The following is a 21,331-nucleotide window of genomic DNA, read 5'->3' as shown; positions in this document are numbered from 1 at the left end:
CCTGAACCTACCAGCTACACCCCAAAACCTCCATGTGGCAGAGAGCCCTAAGATACCTGCCACAACCCCTGCAGGTCCGGGTCATGCACAGCTCCAGAACTGGCTCCCAGCTAAAAGGGATCATCCTTGGGGAGAGTTAACCAGACTTTGGCACTATCGGATAGCTCCAGTTGGGAATTCACATTACAAGTCACAACCTGGACCAGAAAAGCCCGGCTGCCAAAAATGGGACAAAAATCCAGCTCTGAAATGCACCTATGAGACAGATGTAGATCATGAACCGTGAGTTGCCGATGCAAATAAACTACCTTTAACAAACTAAACAACTGCAACTAAACTAACTGTACTGACAAATGTAATAGTCACCCAATATATAGTTAACTATAACCTGTTACACATCATCTGTCAATCTCAGAAGTAATTGTTACTGGTTTTTTTTTAATTATTTTTTATTTCTTCTCCTAGTCCACAGGCACTTGCAACCAAAAGTATTCCAGTGCTATGAACATAGTCACAGACAGTAATCCTAGCTACTAGTTAGATCCTTGGTGGATTATAAATCAACCGTGGAAATGTCCTTACAAATATAAGAAAACATTCCTGGCATCCTAAATACTAGCAAGAGTGAGATCTTTTTGTTATTTTTATTTCATTTAGCTAACACATACCAACAATTTGTAACCATAAAGCGTCCTCCTGACATGCTTTGTTTTTGCATGACGGCAAAGCATTAAAAGATCAAACCTTAAAAGCTTAACAATAAAAAAGGCCAAGTGCAATCTATATGCGCTGAAACTAATGACTTTTATGAGAATCTACTTATCCATCACATCAGTCTGGCAAACTAATGCATGAACTCCCAGAGTCTTACTGTCTACAGGTTAGGCCATATGGCACTGCAGAGTTAGATTTAAATTTGGTTTCAATACCACAATGATTATCTCTTTAAAGGCACAAATAAATATACTAATAGACACATGAGGAATGTATTAATTTTTAGAAAGATGACATTAAAAAGTTCACACCTTTCTGAAGCATGACTTACAGTTACCACATACCCTGCCAGGATTGTGAAATTTTTCACTATTGCCAGGTATGTTGCTATCACAGGAGATCTACAAACGAGTCTCATAAGAAGGAGAAAAGGCTCACAAGGATGTTCTGTGCATCAATGTGTGTGTGTGGTGGGGAGGGGGAAAGGGGGGGAAGGTAGGGGAAACAAAAAAAAAAAAGATAAAATTATATGTTAAGGAAAATGCAACACAGAGAGAAGTATTTGCAAGAACTCATTTTGTATTCCCTAGTTAAAGGTACTGAAATCCTTGCATGGGCTAGAAAAAACAAGATGTATCTTCAGTGGACTTCAGAACAAAGACGGTGTCATCGTCGACCACAGATCTATTTGCTCGCCTGCCATAAAAAATAAAGCTGATGTTCCTCACCTGTCAGCACAGACAACTGCTTACAGTGCTGAACTAGTGGTTCCCAGTCAAGGGACACTTCACATGGCTTGCAAGGGAGAAGAGGGGACTGGAACACTGTTTCCTCCCTTCCTCTGGCAATCCAAGCTGCAGACCTCTGCTGGTGGAGGAGGCAGGAGCCACCACAGTGCAGTTGTTGCCTCCTGTCCAGATGGGCAGAGACATCCCAGCGGTGACCGTCACAGCCAGGCTAAGCTAGCAGGAGAGGGACATGAGCTACAGCCAACATTAGCTGATAGTGCAAAGAGCAAGTCAGAAGCAGACCTGTCTTTTTCATCCCTTTACTCACTTGATTCTGAGACTCCTGTTTGCTGAGAGCAACCAGGAAAAAAAAAAACCAACAGTCCCCTAACAAGCTAAAGGCTCCACAGAGTAAGAAACCCCATTGCTCAAAGCCACTGGAAGACACAACACCATTCTTTGAAGTAATGATGTTTTCATCATGTTAAGTAACAGCAGAGGTCCAGCCTCTTTGAACCTGTTTTGTGTAAAGGTCACTCCAAAATAGACTCCTTAAAACAAAAAAGACAACAATTTGCACATAGATAATTGGAACGATGACCTAATTGCCCATACTATTTAAAACACACAGCTCTGGCTAAAACCATTGGTGACCCACAAAGCAGTGCCAGCTCCTGAAGTGAAGGGACAGTAGCTCCAAAGCAGGGCACTTGGAAAGGTCAGTTCTCCTTGGCAAGCAGGAAAATACCCAAACAGATTTCATGGCTGCTGGCAAGGAAAAGTCTCACAGCTGAAATGTTTGCCCTTGCAGACATCATGGTTGAAATTTCACATGACTTTCAGCATGACTTGAGTGCCATAAGGGGATCTGGTGGTATGTAGGACACAGGAGCCTGGGAGAGCAGCCCAGGGAGCTCAGCTCCAGATGCACCAGTGTGCCTCATCAAAACTTTCCTAGGCATATGGACTCAGGCATGTGCAGTTTCCACAGCCTGATGAAGGCAGAGGGTCTCTCCCAAACTCCCAGAAGGGACACCAGTATCTGACCAGCCATGCTCCTGCACATCTACCTCTCAACAACGTCCTGAATCCAGCTACAAGCGAAGTGGCCCCAGTCACTTTAGTAAACCATGGATGTTAGCGACCCTTTCATCCATTTTTTCTGTAACAGACCAAAACGCAAAGCAGTGAGCTTGGAAATGGTTGATACTGACTTAGTTCCCACCTTGGTCCAAGGATCTACCTTCACAGAGTAGGGTTTTTCCCACTCACTTATAAGCTAAAACCTTCCATTAAACCCTGGCACTGCACAGCTTCTTACAGCCTGAGGGAGGAGTCAGAAGAAGAATCAACAAGGAAAAGCCTAGCAGTCAGACAAGGGATCTGAGGTTTGATCCTTAATTCTTCCATGGGGCTGGAGTCCATGTGTCTCTGCACAGGTACCTGTTCCAGCCCACCAACATCAGAATGTCACATCATGTGGTAGGCAGCAGAGGGCTGTGCTCCAGCTTCTCCTAGCCCAGGATGGCTCCACAAAAAGCCACCTTCAGTATTTTAGCTTTCTCCATCCGCTACCTCAATCTTACGGAATTAATGAGTATACCCACAGCCCAGACAGAACAGGTGCTATCACCTCCCAACCCAAAGTCAGTCCCACAGATGCAGATCAGGCATCTCTGAGCCACACTCCCCAGCACTTCACGCTGTGACCAAGGTTACACAGCTCAGGCTATGTGACAGCAGAGACCAAGGTTGGGGCAGGTACTCCCCAGACACCTGAAATGGTGCTGGAAACCATGAGGAAGAAACACTCGTGACCCCGGCCCGACCAGCTCAGCCCCCCCAGGAGAGGAGCTCCTCCTGGGGCTGGAAGCTGCGCGGCTAGCTAAATTCTTTCATTTGCTGAGCTGTGAAACCTCCATAATACTTCACTCATACAGGGAAGTACTGACAATGTAACATCCTTTTCAGACTCAGTTTTGCTTCAGTAAAGACAATAGCAAACTGAAAAATCCCCAATGTTAGTTGGTGTTATTTTAGATGATGAGCATTGCTTCCACTCTACTGTTTTAAGAGGATAAACCTTTCTAATAATTGCATAGGACCAAAGAGGCAGTACTCCCAAATGTTATCAGATGTAGCCCTCTGATTTAAATGCACATCAAATAGTTTTATATTTTTTAAACTTCAGTATCTTCTGGAGATGTCATTTTCCCTTTTAATTTTGGCAATCTTACAGATTTTAGGGAAGTTTCCTAGTACCTCACATGCTGTCACAGCATCTTCAAGCCATCTTTACAGCTCTTCCATCATATTTTGTGTAAAGAAAAACTTTTAGCTCATCATTGCAACAGCTGCTAATGAGGATCTCCAGGCTTTCTTCTAATTGATAAAGAGAGAATGACAAATATTTTAAGTAGCCATTAAACTCTGCTAAATCAATGGTGATTTACACAGAATTTCTATAGGAGCATACAGCACATCCACTTTAATATCAAGTGAGTTAATTGTGATCAATGATACCACAGCGGAAGGCAAATGAGTTCTTAATGACAAACTTTGCATGTTACAAAAATAGAAGCTAACAAGAAACCTCTTTGCTGCATTTTTCAGATTACATCATTAGTAACTACTACTACGTTGAAAAAATTAAAAGGAAAACATGACTATTTTAAAGACTTACAGATCAATTTACAACATAATAGGATTAGGAAAAAAGGATAAGGTTTTTTAACATTTATTTTTCCTCCACATTATTGTAAATTTATCTTAACAGGTGTTATATCAATTAAAAAGTTACCATCACAGAATTCAGGGTTATTTTTTTAGCCATTGAATACAAGACTGGAGAGTTTATGGGTGTCCTTGTCTCACTTTTACAACCTCTTTTGTTTGACTTGTACGTTTTAATGTGCATCATAACACCTCTCATCCAGCAGTAAGAAATTCTCTGGGGAACACTTACAGAAAATAGGACATTGAGTCCATAATTAAAGTAATCTCTTCCCAGGCAGATGCTTCAGTTGGCTCTGTTATCACATATTACAAAAGGCATCTTGAGGCCTATAAAATGTGTGGCAAATGGCTTTGGAGATGAGAAACAGCAATTTTTCATCTAATTTTGATCCATAGACATGTAGAGTACTGTATTGCCACTTTTTGGTGTGGAGCCAAATAACTATTGTGGTTGTTGAAATAAGCTTGGCAGTAACCAAAATTAAAGAGTACTCCAGCTTTTATCCTCAGTCAGGAAAGCCTTTTTCTAACCAGCTTTGCACTTAGCAAATAAGCGTGCCATCTCAAATATGCGAGTTAATGCCTACATCTGGATTTAGAAGAAAGGCTTTATGCAGCTTAACTCACCATACATATTCTCTCTCTATTTGCTTGTTAAAACCATCGTTCAAATTATGGCCCTAACATCATCTCTGCTTTGCAAAACAGTCTGTGATATTGATTGGAAGCATTTCTACTGTTTATCTTTTGTATTTTAGGATGTTTAGGACATTGCTCTTTGAATGTGTAAGTAGGTTCTGCAAAGTAATTTGTTCATATCAGTTATTGCATAAACACTAATGCCGACAGGAGCTGGGTGAGTTTATGGAGCATGTTTTTGGTTCCTGACTGCAACTGATGTGTCGCATGTGGGCAAAATTTGACCTCAAACTAGTGAAGTACTAAAAAAAAAGACAAAGAGATTGACTTTCTTCCATGACTCATGGGTAATCTTGGGTGGGAAATCATAGAGATTTCTGGAGAGCTGCTTACTGTTTAAGACTTAAAAAATGCATTTTTCACAGAAAATGTCTCAAGTAAATGTACATGACTACTTGGGCTAAACAGCTTACGTTGAGCTAAGAGGGATATTTAGAAGGCTATAAGAGAAAATGTTATATTTGTTGCATTTCTAATAAGAACTAAAAGATCAAAGCCACTGGAGAACAATAAGGAAAACAGTGCCATGTCAGGAAAACCCGATTTCACAATGTCACAGTGTTATTATATCTGTAAAATATATGTTATGAGAACAGCCATTAATCAGCAACAAAAAACAGAAAATGGCATGTGAAATACTTCCATAATTTGTTTTTAAAATAAAATTTATTATTTGAATTAGCGTACCCTTCTGTATCACAACATAATGGAAGAGAATTCTCACTGAGAGTTGCTATGATGATGGCCCTGTCATTATAATGTCATTATGGCATCATACTGTTACAACATCACTGTAAGAGCAGGTGCCATCCTGATACCTGCCTGAGACTTCTGCTCCCACAACTGAGCTGCTGCCCACCAGGAACTGCTGAGCAGCCGATGTGGGAAAGTTGGCTGGATGAAAATTACCTGCTGCAGTGCTGTCCCTGTCCTGAATGGCTCACAGGGCCACCAATATGTCACAACCACAGTCTAATTAATCACACCTAGTAAGATGCAAGCAATGTAACACTTTAATACAGCCCCCCATGCCTTTTAACAGGGCTATTAAGGCAGATATGATGACTTGGGAAATGGATGCATCATTTATTGATTCTGAAAGTTAATGCCGTGCATCTCTCTTTCAGATTACCCTTTTACTTCCATACTGGACAGAAGTTTCCAATGCATTGTTGTACAGGCTAGCAACAGATGCCCATTAAAATCTGACGGCTCTCTCAACACAGAGATGGACCACGTGGGCTACTATCTGAAAGGGCCACGCTGCCATGGTAGAGGAGGGAGGGACTCCCATTTTTCCAGAGGACAAATAGTGCAAGACTGTGGAGAAAAAGGGAGAGGGCTATTAAAAGATTCTAGTTTAAAACTCTCTAATGTCAAGAATGGAAGAAAAACAAAGCAAAGAAATTAACTACTTCATTTACTACTACTTCAACTACTTTACTTCATACTTCTATATTTTCTCTTTTACCTGCCAAATAACGATTGTGTTAGAAACCTCTGCAAGCTGTAGAGCACTTTTGACCTCAGGGGTCTTTGGCTGTAGAAGACAGAGTTCATGAATGTATACAGACGACAATATGATCATATACAAACCACTGCATATAAGCAACATTTATATTCTGAATGACATCAAAAGAATTAACAGTCCTTTGTGAATATTGTAAATTAATCAGATAAAGAGAGATAATATCAAATATTTTCCTAGTGCAATTCTATTCTGATGACATTTGTGTGAGGTTATAGAAGGATTATTATCTTATTTATTCTTCTTATTTATTCTGCAATGTTTTATATACTAATATTTTATAATTATTAACAGATTGAATTATATTACATTCTATATCCACAGACAAGAATTATCTAAATATTAATAATTGATTTGAGTTTCTCAAACTGAGAAGGGAGGGATACACCCTATTGTTAAGTACAGTTTAACCAATAATTAGGGGAGATGTTTTAGAGTTCATTCTGTCAGCTAGTTTGAGGTCGTGGTCATTCCGAATATTCAAATCCAGAATTTCCCAGCATGTGACAAGCAAAAGCTGATCTAATGTTTTTTTATCTTTTCATGTATAAGGTTTGGTTTTTTTGTTTTTAAGCTTTTGCTAGAACTAGATGTGAGGAGACTAATGTAGTATAGAAAAAGGGAGAAACTTTTTTTGTCTTACTGGATTTTCACATTCATCATATCCAAGTTTTCACATTTTATACACATAGATGAAGTCTTGCTGAATATTACTGCACGTCTCCGTAATACTTTGTAGATCACTCTACTAAAGTTCATCCAAACAAACAAGGTGAGAAAACTAACTTAACTTGTGTGATCTGAGAATGTGGACAGAGCATCCTTATATGTCCTCAGCTGTGTACACAAACAAAGCAAAATTTCAAATAAGTAATCTGAAGGCATGAATTTAAAAAAAAAAAAAAAACAACCAAAACAAAAAGTGTTGTCTGTGCCTTTGACGACAGCATGGACACGCATGATTGCTCTGCTGGACCGAGGCCAATGCTCAGCATCCTGCAGTATTGAGTCTTCATGAAGTTATTTACTAATAGTCCCTTGCAAGAAGACAAGTGCTTCCCAAAGAAGTCCACAGACAATACACTTATCTCAAACTCATTCATGCACTGGACACTTGTTGTATTATCCACTTGAAAGACGGCATTGAAATGATCAGACTCTCTCAGTCAATGCGGGTGACATTCCAGAGTTACAAAGGGCTTCCATGCGGACACAGTGTCCAGTTGTATAGGCTTGTCTGCAGGACTGAAATTTAACTTCCTAAAACATCTCTTACGATTGTCCTCTGCTTTTGCCTGTACTCGTGTTCTTTTGCACTATATGTTTACCCCTACAGAATGGTTCCATGTGTTTTGTTGCTTACTCTTCATATAAACAACATTTCCAAAAGGATTCACAAAACCTCCTTCGTGCTTATTTCATTAAGGATACTTCTTCTAGGTTGTCATTTTGAAAAGTTTGTTATCGATCAATTATTAGCAGCCAAAAGACATTTCATTCAATTCCTGTTACACAGGAAAACCTCCTAGTGAAAGCAAACTGTTGGAGTGTATGTAATATATTTTATAGTCTAGTCATGTTTTCAAAATTAAGCCATCTTGGGAAAAGGGGAAGACAAAGCACCTCTTTGAATGAAACAACGATTTATGTTGTTGGTGAACTAAAATATGCTCTGGAAAGTAACCCTGAGGTTAAATTTCAGAGAGAGAAAAACAAAGTTCAAGAGAGAATTTTAAACACAACTACTGATAACTGTACTGGAGATTGTGAACTGATGGTCTCACGCACAAAAATAATGGGTACCTTGCTCAGAAAAGGAAGAAAGTAAAACCTAATATCTGCTTCTAGAATTGCCAAATGAACATTTAGAAGAAGGGAAGTAATTCTCACCCTGATTGTTTTATTATTTAGATAATACCAGTAGAAAATGACTGAATTTCATTTTACTTCATGCAGGAGGTGCCAGAGTCCTATATGGAAGCACGCCAAAATCTTAACAGAGTAGCCAAAGGCTGTATTGAGCTGCCTTCTGCTAACATACATTACAAGTGTGTGATATATTAAATTTGTATCATACAAAGAAAAGAAACTGTCCTAATATTGTATCATCTTGCAGTATCTATTCTGGCATTACACAATGTTGATGAAAGTAGCATTTTATGCTCCTTGCTCACCTTTTGAATTAAGTCCAACTAACTTATCAATAGAATTTTCATGTGCTTTTATTTTTAATAAATGTTCACATACCCATTCTTCCTGGCTTTGTTGGTTCTGCTTTTCTTGTGCCTACACAGCATGAGGAGCCTAAAATAGCAAATGGCCAGTTGTCTGCAAACTTGGAGAAAATGTTAAAAACTGAACATTCTTCTCATTAAAGTGGGCTTTTAGTAGGAGTACCAGACATCTAAGAGAATATTAGACAACAGGCTTTATCTCCAAGGAAAAAGGAAAAAAATTGCAAGATTTTATGAATTTTACAAAGTTACCTTTTTTATTCACACCTTTCAGCAGATTTTGACTGTTGTCCACTCACTTGAAATCCTTGACACAGACAAAGCTACTGACTGCTGAGGGCAGTGGGGATGAAAAATTAATTTTTATTATTTGGCACAAAGTGCTTATATTCAGGCATCTGAGTCTGTCTGGGTGGGCTTCAGATTCAGGTTCAAAAAAGTTTAAAATAGATGCCTGCAGAAAGGTCTACATGGGAACTAGGTACCTAGTGATCCATATTGATCAATGGAGACCTAGGGCTTGAATCAGCTGCCCAAATATATCTAAAATAATTTGGAATGTCCTAAGGAAACTGGTAGAGCTACAGAGACCTTCTAGACCTGCAGGTACCTCTCTCTAGATGTAGAACTGAACGTCAGGCCCTAGGTGTCTATGGAAACAGACTGTACCCCCATTAACTCTCAAGGGAGTTACAGACACATAGCTCACACATAAACACATCCTATCTCCAGTTGAAACCGACTTAAAATCCCTTTGAGGAGTGGAAGATCAGCTTCCATCCTTCCTGAAGGTTTTCTTCCTTTGCTCTGAACACTTATGAAAATTCCCCCATCACAGTACACTTTGTGCTACCACCTTCTGCTAAAAAAGTTTCTGAAAACACCCAGAAGTCCTCATTGGTCACTGTCGTGGTTTTGGCTGAATTTACCAAAACCGGACCGGCAGATGGCCCTTCCCCCCTCCTTCCCCCCCCTAAAAGAGGAGAGAGGAGGAGAAAGAGATAAGGAGATTCAGAAGTTTAGAATGAACTAAACTACTTTAATGAAAAATTAATATTAAAATAAAAATAAAGAAGAAAAATAATGAAATAGATACAATATATACAAAACCGTATCAAGTTCCCAGGATGGCAGTCACATCACCGGCAGGCACTGGGGAAGTCCCAGACTGGACTCAGTGACGAATGGGAACTGGATTCCAGCTCTGGAGTCAGGAACACACAGATCGGGATCAAAGGCAGATGAACAGACAGAGTCCTCTCTGGATGTCGACCATCGCAGGAAAGGGGCTGACCCTTTGATCCCTCAGCCTTTATACTGAGCATGGGGCAGATGGGATGGAATACCCTAGTTGGTCAGGTTTGGGTCACCTGTCCTGTCCACTCCTCCCCACTGATGTGACCCCTCTACGTTTTTCCGTTTCCGACCCTCTAAGGGGGCAAATAACGAAATTGGCTGACCTTGGTTGTTATGGCAATAAGTATAAGCAAGGGCCTCCCTGCATACCATTCCTTGGCATGGAGCACAAACACTGGTCTTATCACTCTGAGAACGAGCAGTTTTCTCCACAATATGCCGTTAATTTCAGACAGTTAGAGGAGGCCTAGCTAGGATGTAAAGTTACAGAACAGAAAATTGGTTCGGTTTTACTTCAAACCGGGACAGTCACCTTTGTTTCCTTTACCACCACACAAAATAGACAAAACTAAGACAAAACTAATAGACAAGCTAAATCTAATTCTGCACAGTCAGTTTGGTTCTGTGCTGCTTGGGGTCATACTTAGAAGAGCCACAATGATTCCATGCACGGTGTTTGCATTTCACTGGAAAATTAACAAACATGGAAGATGAAGGAGGTAATCTGGGCACTACGTCAAAATGGGACATGAGAGCAGAGCCAAGATCTGAATCAAATATTGGCTCGTGATTTTCAGAATGCTACACATAACGCTGATTGACAGTACAACAATGCCTCTACCCAGGGAAGTGGAAAACTAAGCAAAGGAGTAATTTTTCTTCATAGTTCCACTAAACTGGCACACCAACAAGGAACAATTACTGATGATTTATTTTTTTTCCACAAGGCATAAGTTATTAGCAATATGGAAAAGTAAAACAACTGCAACATTGGGCAAGTGTCAGAACTACCCTGACTGTAAACAAAGACTCTATCTTATTTGGTGCCTGCACAACTCTTGTCTCAAACTGAGTGCACACCAATATCAGAGAGAGTGGTAAGAAATATCCTGCTTCATCCTTACCTGGCAGTAAAGAGCAGGAAGAGAAGGGCAGCACTTACCTGAAGCAGGGAGTTGGTGCTTCACAGAACCCCAAAGCCAAGGCTGTCTATATATTAAGGTTTCCATGTGCATTACGACACACTCTTCAACCGACTGCACAGATTGCAAATCACAGCACCAACTAGGATGCTACAAACAATGATATATTTCACTGTACAATTCTGTTTCATCATAAAAACATGAGCGGAAAAACCTTATATGGCCATATAATTAAGAGTTGAGTGATTATACATAAATACAAGCAACCTAAGGGACCTTCGTTCTGATATTTGCTATTTCCTGTTTACTTTCCAGTTTTAATATTTGTGTCTATTGTCATTGTGTATAGAGTAAACATAATTGTACACTTAATCTTGAAGATAATCCTCTGTATTTCTTTCAAACAAATGAAAAAACCCACAGTAAACAGTATCTTAAATGACAGTTTAGCTCAGTGGTTTACCAGGGGAATGTAGGTCCTTCAGACAATACAGCCCTTTTCCACCCTGGCTAGAGGAATAATATAGCAAACCATGTAATCTTCTTGGATGTTTATTCAATATTTCCGTAATTATTATCATAGGTTTTCTATAAATGCTTTAAATAGGTAACCAAGCCTCTCAATCACAGTCTTTATGTTCTCTAGTGTTTGTACAGCATGATATTTCAAGTTCATACACTAACACAGTTGCCAGTTCCTAGAAACAGGCTTAAACACATGGGCATGAAAAGACCAGTTGTGGAACAGGGTACTTCAAATTTCCCAGAAAGGAGTAGTATCATTAGGTGATTATGGGAAAAGGCATACTCTCAGAGAAAAACACACCTCCTTTCTTGAAAGTTTCTTTCAGTAGTTCAGCTGTCTGCCTCAGCATTCAGTCCCAAACCTTTTCCAGGAGCTGTGCTGAGAATCAGTTGCTCCAGCTTCAGGAGAAGTGATGTGCCAGTGCCCTGCCTCAGCAGTTACAGCTCTCTTACCTCTGTTTTCATAAGGGGACACCACCACAGGTATTCCTGTTCCCTTTTAGCCATTTGCACCATAAGCTGTGCTAATTAGGTGTCAAATAATATATACGATTGGGCCTTTTAGTACTTTCAAAGATTTCTCAATGTACAGAATTTTAAGATCAATTGTGATGGGTCACATCTCTTACATGGGTTATTAGACTCTGCCTACAGACTCAGGCAGACAGCATTACAGAAGTCCAGTCCACTATTAGTAGAGCTTATAGTGAATATATGTATACAAACAATCATAAGAGACCTCTTCAATGACTAGCAAAAATGGCTATGTAAGAAAAATACTATTTTCCACAGTAATTTCCATGGCAGCATTACATTCTATATAATACAGTAGCTGGAACTTCTAAAATAAACCACGCTGATGGTCAAAACACAATATGCTTTTGCAATTTAGGTCAGCTTTATCACTTTTATAAACTAGTAGGTAAAGCCATCTATAAAACAACAGGCTTAACAACCTACAATGTAACCCAGTGTGCCACCCTGCTTAACAGCTGTTATTATCTCCCCTCGATAAGCTGAGCTTTAACTAGGTTAGCATGAGCTTAGAGCAGAAATTACAAACAGTAAACCATGCTGAAGGATTATAAAGATAACATTTTACAAATTTGCACACAATCAGAGAAATTACTTGTTAGTGTAAAGGAGTACCTACTAGTTTTTGGCGTTAAAGAACATTTACAGATCCTGCCAATTTGCTTAGGAGGTCCTGGTGCTCAACACCTCCTTAAAATAGTCCTAAGTCACTGCTAAGAAAACTATTCTGCAATAAACAATGCATTTTAGCTTTTCCCAGCTCATCTGGAGGTATCTATGGTGAAAAAATACTAAATGCCCACTGGCCTATGGGAGATTTGTCTGTTGACCTTTGTCCATTTTCTCCCAAGAATTGTCCAGGGAGAGGTATTGCACAGCAAAGCTAGTGCTAATTAATAACCTTATTATCCATCCCCAGAGAGGTCAAAGACTAATGAGCTGATCTGAATCACAGACGTATTGGCATCAAACAGCATAGGAAGCTCTTAGCTATATTGCATTGTTGTCCAAGCCTATAAATCCAGGTACCTTTTGTAAATATTTTTAATTTATATTAAATTAAACCTAAATTAAACTTAATTTAATTAATATTAAATTTACACTGGACTTGTAGTTAGTCTTGAGTGTTAAAACATCTTGTTTAAATTAATCAGTTGTTATAGAGGAGCAAATGGAGAGCCAGCTCTCTGACAATCCTGAAGTCAGAGAACCAGGTAAGGCAGGCAGACCAACACTGCACTGATAAAAAAAAAAAAAAACAAAACTTTGTTAACTGCAACTTGTGATTGAGTAGGCAGAGGAAACAACAGCTGAGGCAAGAAAGTGTGGGCAGTTGATTTCACTTAAACGTGAATCAGCAGTTATAGTAGTATCTGTATTTCTACGGAGCTATTTGCCAGCTCTACTTCAACAATGACGAACATGAACAAAAAACCCAAATACAAAACCATGGACAAAAAAGTCAGTCACAGGAAAATGAATAACTGTTTATAAACTGACCTCAAAACTCGCAATGGAGGGTCACGTCTCATACAAATAAATACATTCACAGTCACTGTGCAAGCTAGGACCAACATTTCTTGACTACCAAGAAAAATATGTGAGAAAGAAAGGGAGTAAGAAAGAGTATGCAGAGAAGATGCACATCTCGTATCTCATTTTTCTTAGGCAGCTCAAGGAAAAAAACCTTGCTCCTACAACTTGATCAACAAAGGAAACTATTTTTAGAGAGGAATTAAAGGAAGGTTAAAATTCACAGATTTTGCACAGAAAAAAACTTAGTTGACAGAGTTTCTCAAGGTATATACAACTATTTCATGAGGCTAACTTTTCTGACGCAGAATTTAAGTAAAACAGTGACAGTATTCCCTCAAATATTTAATCAAATTTGACTCATCAAATAACTAATTGTAATCTTAAATATTGCAAACAGCTTCTCTGGTACATTGTGGAAGTTAATGAGAAACAAATACGTTCTCAGAAGTTAGTTACCACTCATAAAAACTCATTTTTTCCCCATTTTACTGTTAGATGTTTAGAAGAAAAAACTAGAAATAAAAATGTCTTGACATTGTCACTGCAGCTAATAAATAACTTACTGTAACACTATAAGCAAAAAAATGTGCATTATGTAGGAAAAGGGAAATATCAAAGCCACAGATCAATCAATCAACAAGTGCCATGTTCACCATCAGCAATGTATGTTCTCAAAGGAATACGTCACTCACTTTTTACAACATGTTAAACAGTAAAACAACTTGATTATCTGGGGCACTTACCTGCAGCTTCCCAGTATAGAAAGAAATGGCAAAATACTCAGAGCACAATTTGTTTCAACAAACAGGACAGACAAAGGAACACAGAAACGGTCTCACACGCTGAAATGTTGCAACTGCTCACTTATCTAATTAGGGAACAGTGACTTTTTTTATGAACAGATCAAACTTGAAGTATTTTCTACTTTCAGCTTTATTCTAGGTGTATACTCTCTCTCAAATGTGATCTACCAAAATTTTGGGACAAATAATTAGAAGTTGCTCTAAGGTAAAATATAATAATATATATTTTAATAATTCATGTTAAGCCGTGTATTTTGTTGGCACTTTATATGGTATTAAATCATCAAATAATGATGTAGGTCTTTAAACAAATTACCAAAAAAACCCTGTAAAAATAACCTCTTGTTTTTTTCCAGGTTGTAAACTAGTTGAAGAAGAAGTTAAAAGTGTTTATTATTAGGAACAGTAAATACTTGAGTATGACTATTCTTGAATACTTGTATTTTATATTGAAGCTTACAATCTGAATAATATGTCTGTGTGATGTTCTAACTCTTATTAAATGCAACAGTTAAAAAAATTACGTCAATGCAAATATGCTGTATACTTAAAGGATCAATGATATGATTAATAATTAAGAGGAATCAATTTGTATTGAAATGCTAGACTTGACACACTTGTACATTATTTCTCTGATGACACACCACATTATAAAACACTATCTCCTTCCTACATGTCTTGAAATATAAAGTCCTAATATTCACAGAAGCTCTTCAGCCAGGAAGAACTCGATATTCCTACTTATAAAGTCTACACTTTGCAGGACTCGCTCCTTGATCCAGACATAAGGTCCTAGTGCAAGCAGGTTAGATCATTTCATTATCTCCAAAGTGATTATCTTCTCATAGGCATTGCGTGAATACGTACATGAAGTTGACGCAGCCCGTCCCCGCAGGCGGAGCAATCCAAACAAAACTGAGGTTTGTAGTTGGGAGATGGCTCACGTGTGATGCAACCACGCTGCACATAAACTGGTTTCCAAACTGGTGGTCAGACATAATTCCTACGAGAAAGACACAGGGGAGATAAACACTAACACATGGTAATGGCTCATTGCAAAGTGCTAAGAGACTAAGAAATACATCTGTCATGTGTGTCATCATGGCAACATGGAGTGAAAAAAACCTGAGAGCATGCCACTGAGTAATTAGAATTAATGCCAGTGAAAACATCAGAGCTGGCCTTTCTTGAGCCAAGGTTGACTTTGTATTTACTACAAGGTTCCATGTATTTCCTACAGTTGTTCTTTATGAGACCAATACCAGAGGAATTATTTGCATTTTTAAAGGAGGAGTTGGATCGCAGCTGGTGTAAATCAATATTACATTAACTGATTTACACCCATTACAGGTCTAAAAAAAAATAAAACCTGAAGGAAAAAATGCTTTTAATAAGCAAAATGAAGCTTTTAGAGAAAGGTGTTATCTTCTAGTAGACAGGTACATTTCTTCAGAAAAAAGCAGATGAGCTCTGGATTCATGAACTCTTCTTCTGATCTGAAATAAAAGCAGCAACCTTCAGCAGTTTTACCAGTATACATTCCTTTGATTCTTTTTTTGAATCAGCCTCTAACACATGGATGAATGTAAATGTCATCTATTAATCCCTCCCTCTGGAATTCACTGCAGTTCATCATTAGACAAAAGAACTGTATTTTTTAACAAAAACCCAATATCAGCCAGCAATCTTCTCCGCCTCAGAGCCCCTCTGTACTTTCCTACAAATTAGTGCAAACTTGGTTGTTTGTTTAACACCCTTTGGCTTAAAGTAAGGCAATCTTACTTGAGTGGATTACTACACCTTTAATGCTAGTACATTAAACAGTAACTGTTGAAACTATTCTTTTGAATGCACTTATCAGAAGGAAATGCCTTGTTCCAGGTTACTTCAAATATTGAACCTTCAGTTCAGAAAATAGTGACAAGGGCTGAAGCATTGCTAACAGGATCTAAAGGAAAAGTGAATGGTAGCAGGTACCTCTGTGCTCAACAAGGTCGCTGTTAGCTGCCGGGTGATTGTATCTCAGAAAGTTTATAGTGGCTGGTATTTCTTATATTTACTTGTTGCAATTCAAACAACAACAGAGAAATACACTCCATCTCTCCCTCTCAGAATCCTCTACAACTGTTTTTTGATGGCAATTCTTCTGTAACGTGAACCCAGCAATTCCTGGTAACCCCACAGAGATCCAGAGGTGGAAGGAGTTTGCATGGGAGAGATTTCCACCAACCAGGGGGACAAATCCTTCCTCATGCAAACTGGCTGCTCCACCTGCTGCCTCTCCAGGCACTGCCGTGCCAGCGGCATGGTGCAGGGAGGGGGCTGTCTCACAAGGAAACCATTCTGCATTTTATAGATCAAAAGCAACACCTGAAATCCCATTCAGGTACCAGTGAGAATCACAGACTATAGCTCAGGGTTATGGATGTTATTTATCCCGAGGGCTATTAAATTCTAAATGAGCTTCAATTTTTTTTGGAGGGAGAAATGAAGCCACAGTGAGTTTGAGTAATCTGTCCCAAGAATGACAGCAGTCAGGAGGTGATGCAGTGATGCCTGTATCTTTTACAAATGACCACAACCTTCTCACTCAGGGTTTTTCAATTAGTTCCCCACTGAAGCATACACAAGGTCTTCCGTCATTCACACAGTTACACCCTTCAGCTCAAATCCCCAAGTGATGCTAAAGCCTGTTGGGTCAGGAAAGCCACAGAGAAGGCTCAAGTTTCCCTGGAGCCTCTTTTCTGGAGAGCAGTAGTAGGGAAATCCAGGAAGATGGTATTTTACTGACTCTTGTTTGTTGCAAGACAGTAGATGCAAATGAGGTTTGACCATCTCTTGTCACGTTGTACTGCCATTTTAAGTCTTTATTTACCTTCCTTTGCTAATTGGGAGGACTGGTATTAATACCCTCAAAGAAGCCCCCTTGACTGGTGCCCAAGCTCACTGCCCTGGTCTCACTGCTGAATTCTATCCAGAGGTACTCTGTCAAGACAGACGTGTCTAAAAATATGCCCAAAAGGTCCCCTATAGGGCAAGTGGTATTGCTTTGCTTTGTTGAGGGTGAAAGATGGCAATGCTGCTTCTTTCCCAAAGTTGTGGGTCTTGTCCCTCTCTCTTTGAAATTTGTGCTAAAGCCAGTGATTCAGTGATGGGGGACAGGGTCTCTGGGATGGATGCAGAGCACCAGCTCTCATCTATCATCACCTCTGGCTGCATAACGGGAAACAGAGCCAGCTACAGACTTTAGCAGGTTAATTAAATAACAATCACTGTCAGGGAAGAAACAGGAACAGCCCTTCAGTTTGAAGAAATACCCATTTCTCCAGAGCCAGCCAAATACAAGGGAGGACAAAGACTGCCCTAACCACATCCCCCAGCTCGGGGACGGGCACATCAACTTGGGAAATGTGACCACTTCCCTCCTTGGCAGCAACTTGTGAGTTAATGAATTCCCTAGGTTTCAGGCAGCAGACTGCAAAAATGTGTCTAACACATCAAACACATACAACATCTGTGGAGAATTTCTTTTTCCTTTGATTTACAGTTTAAAAAAAGAACAACTTTGCAGTGACTAGAATAAATTCTAAACAATGAAAAAACAACTCATTCAATTTTTTGCTGAAAAAAGTCAACGAATTGCACAGAGAATATTCAAAACTCCAATTTTATCTTTTTATCACCATTTTATCTTTATAGTTTACTAATAATTTATTATGGTAATTTATACAATGAGAACAATGCCTCCTCATCTGCTGGACCTTTACTGGGTACATCAAATCCAGTTTGGAGTTCAGAGTCTTCAGAACATTTCACAAAAATTAAGTACTGAAACTTCAGTGAGTGAGAGAGTGATATTAAAAAAAACCAAACCACCTTGTTGATGCTTAACCCCCAAAGTTTCATACTGAAAAGATGAACATAAAAATCATAAAAATGCCAAAAATGGAGCAATGCAATTGATACTAAGAACTCCCTAAATTAATGATAAAGAATGTTACTTCCTCCTCTTGCTTCCAGTCTTTTTGCAGTCCCCTGCTATGGAAGGCAAGTCCTCCCTTCTCCTCCATCCCCTCTCTGACCTGGTAAGCTGCTTTCCCAGACTGCATGTTTGTCCCATAACAAATACAAGGATAAACGGGAAACAACATTCTGCTGCAAAAAAATAAAGTTAATATAAGACAATCCTGATTACATAGCAGCTTTCAGAACAAAACTCTATCCTGTATGTAACTCAGACAGCTTCAAAGACAGAACATGCCTTTCAAGGTGCTCGGCTCAGGTCAGCATTGTTCTATAGACATCCCCTCACGCATCCTGTTGATCAGTGCAACTATATACTTTCAAGCCTAATATTTAAAAAAAGTATCAATCCTAAGGTAAAATTTTTAAGGTCTGTCTATGTAAAACTCTATAAATGCTTTTGCAAATAATCTAGTGTTTCCACGTCACTTATTTAATACCAAAATGTTCAAAGGTTTGTGACAGCTGCACATCCACAGCCCCAAAATGTGCTACATACAAAGATGCCGTTAGCATCTCTCTGAACTCCGTTTCCCTTGTTTTTTACAGCACGCACTCGTCATACTGATGTGTTTCAGACATCTGTACTTTCCACATTCTCTATTCCCCTAAAATTTCTGAGGCTTTAGGAGTCTCAGTATAACCATTCAAATCCCAGACATGCTTTGTACCTGCGAACAGCACTATGAGGAGAGAAAATAGACAGGCTCAGTCCCTCTCAAGATTTAACTCAGCAGCTGCTTTTATTGTGTAAACTTTTTAAAATGTGCTTAGCCCTATTCAATGCACTATCTGGTTTATCATGGTTTAGTGATAGTTTTTTATCAGAGTTAGGTTGATGGTTGGACTAGGTGATCTTAAAGGTCCCTTCCAACCTAGACGATTCTATGATCTATGCTCAGTGAATCAAAGAACTTCTACGTGAAGAGACTTCAAGAGATAAATTAAATACAAGAAATACAGGGATGGAGAAAAATTATTGAATGGAAAATCTTAGGTAAAGTCAGATGACCGATACACAGCTGCAATCTTTACATGTGGAAAATTATTCTATTGATAATCAGAGTTACTAGTAAGAAGCTAATGGAGGGAATTAGTTTCCCTCTTTTATACGGTGGCACACAGGAAGATGAACAAGATATTAAGATGCTGTTTTAGGTGGCCCTTAACTGCCCAAGCGCAGTTCCTGAACATCTTATTCTTTGGCATATCTTCCCCAAAGCAGGAAGAAGAAAGATACAGTAAGATTCACATCCTTTTCTACTTTCTAAGTCTGAGAAATGTGGATCTGTAATAGTCCTGACTTACATGTGGTAACTATGCAATGTTCCTTATTAGAACATTACGTGTCCTCCTTCCATACACTCCTTAAGAAGCAGTTTCCTAAACAAGAACTTTATACAAGCAACTCATCTGCATGTCAAAGCCCTCAGCAAATCCTTCATCGAGGTTAAGTCTCAATAGACTTTCTGGCACTGAATCAGATAGTAGGTAGTCTATCATTTCCTATCTATTATATGAATTGAGGATGACAGTAAAGGAGAGGGTTAATGATAAATACAGGTGTAAAATGAATGTCTACATTTTGATTTTGCTGCCTCTAAACTCATTATCTGCTACAGGCTTCCATTTTCAAAGTTATGCATAAGAGTGACAGCAAAATGCCAAGCATAAAATATTGATGAAATACCAAGAAAATAAAGCTCTAAGTGCCAAATCACTCTGGGGTCTTTGGGAAAGTAATCATTCCTGATTAGCAGATAATGAATTTAAGTCAGAAACAGACACCTTCAAATTAGATTCCGCATTATGTAAAAATTAAGTACCTAGTCCTAGGAGCAGCCTTTTCCTGTAGGAAACAGAGCTGGGGACCTACATCCTCCACCCGGGGTCCAGCATCTCAAAGGGTGATCCATAAACCCACAAGCTGAGCATGGTTCTGCCTAGTGTTACGAAGCAGAGAGTGATGCAAATGGGACTATGCCAGAATCTACCTCCCATGCTGAACCTCATGCTGAAGTGACCAAACCAGAACCTGCAGCTTGGTTCTCCCATGCAGCATCACAAACCTGCTCTGAGAGGGGATATAGGACAATTGCTTTTTCTTTTCCAAAATGGAGAGATGGTGGTAGCCACATTTCTTATAATAATTTATCATTTAAAGTAATCCCTTTGGAAGAGAGCTTATACTTACATTCTCTTCTTCCCAGAAGTACATCCTCTCTATGAAATTGAAGATTAATTGTATATAGAGGTCACCCCACTCTCCTGCTACCTCTCCACATCACTTGGGGAGCAACAGAGATTATGTCGCAGTTGGGCAGGTACCTGGCAAGACCTGAATTCACATAAATCCAAGCATAGACCCTAAGGAAATTTTTAGGCTAAAATCTTTTAATGAATGAGTACAGACACCAAGTGCATTTTACAGCTGCTGGAGCTGCAGTTTTCAGACCATATTTTCAGACCTAGGTACCTCCCTTTGTCCTGGGTCTGCTTGGATGTTTAAAGGACCTTTTTGATCCCTACCTGTAAACACATGTACAAATGAAATACATGTTTTCCTTGAATACTATAGCAAGTGAAGTAATAGTTTATTTTTAGTTGCTGGAAGAACATTTGAGCAACAACCCTAAACTGTTATGAACCCCTTTAAGGACTCTGAAATGTTAAGTCTTAAAATTCTGCGGAGAACTAGTGGTAGGAAGAAAAACAAGTTTCTTGTGTTTAAGAAAAAAAACGTTAGTAATCTGCATCAAAAAGAACTACTGGAAATAAAGAAATATCTGGAGCTAGCAACTATTGTTTCTAAAATATGATCGTGAGCCCAAGCAGTCTGTACTCAAGCAAGTATCCAGTAAAAGGCAAGTGAATTGCCCGTGCAAGTCCCTTTCAAAGTGAGTAAAGATGCAGAATCTGGCCCTAAGTGAACTGCACCCACCTAGCTAAATTATGCTGTTGCCGATTGATCTTTGGGGAATGATTTCATTCT

General features: G+C 39.1%; 1 protein-coding gene across 1 annotated transcript in view; it reads right to left on the bottom strand.

Moving 5' to 3' along the window:
• RELN (reelin) overlaps nucleotides 1-21,331 on the bottom strand; it is a 292,013-nt gene that overhangs the window by 196,406 nt on the left and 74,276 nt on the right. Inside the window, exon 3 of the mRNA XM_074169082.1 lies at nucleotides 15,184-15,319. Coding sequence (XP_074025183.1) covers nucleotides 15,184-15,319 — 136 coding nt within the window. The remainder of the gene's footprint in view (nucleotides 1-15,183; nucleotides 15,320-21,331) is intronic.

The sequence above is a fragment of the Numenius arquata genome, chromosome 2, assembly GCF_964106895.1.
Source record: "Numenius arquata chromosome 2, bNumArq3.hap1.1, whole genome shotgun sequence".
Taxonomy (NCBI): domain Eukaryota; kingdom Metazoa; phylum Chordata; class Aves; order Charadriiformes; family Scolopacidae; genus Numenius; species Numenius arquata.
This window is presented reverse-complemented; position numbering and strand designations above follow the sequence as displayed.